This window comes from Triticum urartu, chromosome 3A (genome assembly GCF_056163025.1).
Source record: "Triticum urartu cultivar PI428250 chromosome 3A, HENAU_Tu73, whole genome shotgun sequence".
NCBI lineage: Eukaryota > Viridiplantae > Streptophyta > Magnoliopsida > Poales > Poaceae > Triticum > Triticum urartu.
The window spans coordinates 403,542,446-403,547,631 of NC_141875.1; the positions used below are offsets into that span (position 1 = coordinate 403,542,446).

The window sequence follows — 5,186 nt, forward strand, 5'->3', positions numbered from 1 at the left end:
CGCCACACTATATTGTGCAACGCCTAGCTCCGAGGCATTGCACAATATAGTGCGGCGCCTCTCATCTAGGCGCCGCACCAACACTTAGCGATTCTTTGGCCCTCAGACTGGGTGAAAAGTTTCTGTTGCTCTCCGGATAGCTCTTCCCAGACGTGCAATGCCTCGGAGCTAGGCAATGCACTGCATGGTGTGGCGCCTAGCTCTGTGGCGTTGCACGTCTGGAAAGATCTATCCACAGAGCAACAGAAACTTTTCACCCAGTTTGAGGGCCAAAAAATCTCTAAGTGTTGGTGCGACGCCTAGACATGAGGCGCCACAGTATATTGTGCAATGCCTAGCTCCGAGGCGCCACATTACACAGTGCAACACCTAGCTCTGAGGCGTTGCACTGTTCTGTGTGGCGCCTAGCCCTTAGGTGCCATGGCTCTGTTAACCGCAGAAGTAAAAGATGCAGTGTTGCATACATTTCAGACACATTTTCAATAGTTATACATATACTTGCATCACAGAAAAAACAGTAATGATCATCATTATGAAATTTTCAACACCTCTTCAACTTCAACAAAGACAACATTACTAAGAGTGACCATCACTTCAAGTTCAACATGCTAAGAGATACAATCACTTACTAAGAGCTACCATCACTTCAAGTTCAACGACATATCAAGTTCGACATAAGAAAACGCCCACTAGGTGAGTTACATAACAAATAGAGGACAACGACTAGTTCCTTCCGCGCTTATTGCCGCCTCTTGCCCCCCTCCTGACGGATATCTTCTTCTTCCTAGCACGAGCAACCGGCTCCGGTTCCTCCACCTCATCCACATAGTCATCCAAAGCCGCCATCCGTGAGGTGCCGACCGTCCTCTTGCCTCTTTCGGTGAAGTCTTTGGGTGTGTATTTATTGTTTCCCCTCTTAGGCTTTAACATGTATGCTTACCGAACTTGATAGGTCTCCAAGGTCATGCCATCATCAACCTATTACAAAAACAAACGATATGGAAAAGACCGTGTGTGAGGATAAAGTTAGCAATGCATCAATAATTGAATATATGCTATTGGCATACTTCTTGGGTGACCACACCCACATCCTCATCCTCCAAAGGAGCACCATGGCCAGAAGTGGGATCTGATGGTGTCGCCGACCTAGACCGCTGAGGTGATACATATTCGGGGTCACGACAACCGACAAGGTTCGATAACCACCTTAACCTTTGGCCCTGGCGCTGCAACATGTACAAGTGAATGAGATATCGAACGTAGCAAGACATGGTACATGGACAATTGAAGGAGATGTGAACCTTAATGAATGCTCGAAGTGCACCTTCCCCATCGCTTTTCCCAACCGAGGTTGTCTCCAGAATAGTCTCGGTCTCATCAACTGCATTTTTGATCTGGGTACACTATGAACAGAAATGACATTAACGTGTTAGGCAAGCAAACATGTGAATAGTGCGAATTGGAAAGCAAAGAGGGAAATACCACAAAGTTCTTCATTGATGCTGAAGGGACTTGGGTGCCTTCCCTGACTAATTTGTTGTACTGGTGCTGGGTTAGCTCATCGAAGATGGTGGGATCTTCCAAAATCTCCTCATTATACACCGACTTGCATATCTCCACACGGGTACTTGCAAGAAACCATGTGAGGTAGTTGTTGAATGTGATCGGGCAATGCTCACGAAGCTGGGATCGTTTTCCAGCCTTAGCTTGCTCCACATTAAGCGCGAACTGTATGATATACTTCCTGTGATGCTTGTCCCAGTCCTTGATCTTCCGCTGCTTTCTCCTATCCAACCTACAAGTTAGAAAACAGAATATTAGCACCATCGAAACCGCCGAGAAGATGCTAAGTGCTCAAGTTTAATTCTATCTTACGTGTGTAGCAACTTGTTCGTGTCCTCCCACTCCGGCGGGTGTGGCTAGAACAAACCAAACTGGTGGTACACCCGATGTGGCATGTGAAGCTCAACCGCCCAGTTGCATATGAGTCGGCACCGCATATGCCAAAGATCCCTATCCCTAAGGTACATCGGATTCAGCACGAACTCTCTAGGGTTAGCAAAACTACCCCTTTTCCATACGGCTCCCATTCCACCTGCAACATAGCATAGAATGCAAAATTGATTTCGAGTTACAATAAAAGCTTGAGAATCACTTATGCAATGTCAAGTCACCTGCTCAGCCGTAATCATGTCCATCTCATCCGTGTACAACTTGTACATGACCGAGGGATCATCCGTCGTCTCATTTAACACATCCCACTTGTAAGCCCAAGTGGGGAACCGTAGTGGGTCATCTTTGTCGTCCCAATCCTCGTACTTCACGGTCTTCGGTCGTCCAACCGGCAATCGCTCCCAGCTCCATATAGAAAGTACGAGCATACAACGACAAATACCTCCGTCCTTTGAGGTCCTACACAGGCTTCATCCAACTGCACATAGAAGAAAACACGGTTCAATTAACAGGAAGATCGCATTGATCATGTACCAATGAAGTGAAAATAAACAACTGCCTACCTGTCTATACAAGTAAGCCAGTGTCGCTGAACCCCAACTCCATTTGCTATCGAAGACGGTCAATGCCTTCAGCCACATCCATAGAGCATTCTTGCCTCTGCCATCAGCAAACAAAGTCCTGAATATAACATACCACATGTAGACATGAGCATATGTATTGACCTCATCCTCATTAGCACCCTCAGGGCAAGAACCAAAGTTCCATGCAATCTAGGTGAAAGGAGCACCGGCTACGACTCTTTCCTTCTTCATGTCTTCTGCTTCTGGTTCCCGAAGCTTCGGAGGAACCATACCGATAAGGACATGCATCTGCTCACGCCAGTCATCAGAATCGGTGCTCATACAAAGAGGATTCCCCTCGATAGGAAGACCGGCGATCATACCAATATCCTAGAGCGTCATGGTAATCTCCCCAGTCCGAAGATGGAAACTGTGTGTCTCCGGCCTCCAATGATCAACAAGCGCGGTGATTGTTGCAGCTTCGAGGGGTGGCGTGATACGTCCATTTTGCATCATGCTTTTATATTGATATTTATTGCATTATGGGCTGTTATTACACATTATGTCACAATACTTATGCCTATTCTCTCTTATTTTACAAGGTTTACATAAAAAGGGAGAATGCCGGCAGCTGGGATTTTGGGCTGGAAAAGGAGCAAATATTAGATACCTATTCTACACAGCTCCAAAAGTCTTGAAACTTCACGGAAGACGTTATCAGAATATATAAAAAATACTGAGCGCAAGAAGTTCACCGGGGGGCCACACTCTGCCCACGAGGGTGGGGGCGCGCCCTACCCCCTAGGCACGCCCCCTACCTTGTGGGCCCCTGGTGGCCCTCTGATGGCCATCTTCTGCTATATAGAGTCTTTCGATGAGGAAAAAAAATCATAAGCCATCTCCTCAGACAAAATCCACCGCCACGAAGTGGAACCTTGGCGGATCCAATCTAGGGCTCCGGCAGAGCTATTCTGCCGGGGAAACTTCCCTCCGGGAGGGGGAAATCGTCGCCGTCGTCATCACCAACGCTCCTCTCATCGCGAGAGGGAAATCTCCATCAACATCTTCACCAGCACCATCTCCTTTCAAAACCCTAGTTCATCTCTTGTATCCAATTCTTGTCTCCAAGTCCGTGATTGGTACTAGTAGGTTGCTAGTAGTGTTAATTACTCCTTGTAGTTGATGCTAGTTGGTTTATTTGGTGGAAGATCATATGTTCAGATCCTATATGCATATTAATACCCCTCTGATTATGAACATGATTATGCTTTGTGAGTAGTTATGTTTGTTCCTGAGGACATGGGAGAAGTCTTGCTATTAGTAGTCATGTGAATTTGGTATTCCTTTGATATTTTGATGAGATGTATGTTGTCTTTCCTCTAGTGGTGTTATGTGAACGTCGACTACATAACACTTCACCATTATTTGGGCCTAGAGGAAGGCATTGGGAAGTAATAAGTAGATGATGGGTTGCTAGAGTGACAGAAGCTTAAACCCTAGTTTATGCGTTGCTTCGTAAGGGGCTGATTTGGATCCATATGTTTCATTTTATGGTTAGGTTTACCTTAATACTTTTGTTGTAGTTGCGGATGCTTGCAACAGAGGTTAATCATAAGTGGGATGCTTGTCCAAGTAAGGATAGTACCCAAGCACCGGTCCACCCACATACCAAATTATCAAAGTACCAAACACGGATCATATGAACGTGATGAAAACTAGCTTGACGATATTCCCATGTGTCCTCGGGAGCGCTTTTCTCTATATAAGAGTTTGTCCAGGCTTGTACTTTGCTACAAAAAGGATTGGGCCACCTTGCTGCACTTTATTTACTTTTGTTACTTATTGCTCGTTACAAATTATCCTATCACAAAACTATCTATTACCACTTATTTCAGTACTTGCAGAGAATACCTTGCTGGAAACCGCTTATCATTTCCTTCTGCTCCTCGTTGGGTTCGACACTCTTACTTATTGAAAGGACTATGATAGATCCCCTATACTTGTGGGTCATCAAGACCTTTTTCTAGCGCCGTTGCCGGGGAGTGAAGCGCCTTTGGTAGGTGGAATTTGGTAAGGAAAATTTATATAGTGTGCTGAAATTTACTGTCACTTGTTACTATGGAAAGTAATCCTCTGAGGGGCTTGTTCGGGGTATCTTCACCCCGACCAGTAGAGCAAAGAGTTGTTCCTCAACCTACTGAACCTACTAAAAATGAAAATGTCTGCTTTGAGATTCCTTTGAGTATGATAGAAAAACTGCTAGCTAATCCTTTTACAGGAGATGGAACAATTCATCCTGATGAGCACCTAATATATGTGGATGAAGTTTGTGGATTATTTAAGCTTGCAGGTGTACCCGAATGTAACGCCCCGGACACACTCGCTAGTGGTCGTTACTCCTGGTGGGATCTAGACTGTCCCCACAGATCAATACTAGTCTTTTCTGCGCACTTTGTCCTCACTCATGCGCACCCGGGAGCAACTTCCCGGTCGGTCACCCATCCTGACACTACTCCAAGCTAAGCACGCTTAACTTTGGAGTTCTGTCCGAATGGGCTACCGGAAAAGAAGGAATTCCTTATTGATATGAGTAGTCTATCATCCCTAATAAGCCAGGTCATCACACTGGAGATGTTGTTAAGAAGAAGGTCTTCCCTTTATCTTTGAAGG

General features: G+C 45.6%; 1 protein-coding gene across 1 annotated transcript; it reads right to left on the minus strand.

Moving 5' to 3' along the window:
* Positions 1–530: 530 nt before the first annotated feature.
* On the minus strand, positions 531–2,654 carry LOC147979856 (uncharacterized). Its single transcript, XM_087515369.1, has 6 exons — positions 2,517–2,654; positions 2,396–2,431; positions 2,082–2,095; positions 1,483–1,795; positions 1,302–1,403; positions 531–608 (listed from the first exon to the last, which is right to left on the minus strand). Exons 1-6 carry the CDS (start codon positions 2,652–2,654, stop codon positions 531–533), a joined length of 681 nt encoding a protein of 226 aa, XP_087371495.1.
* Between the last annotated feature and the right edge of the window lie 2,532 nt (positions 2,655–5,186).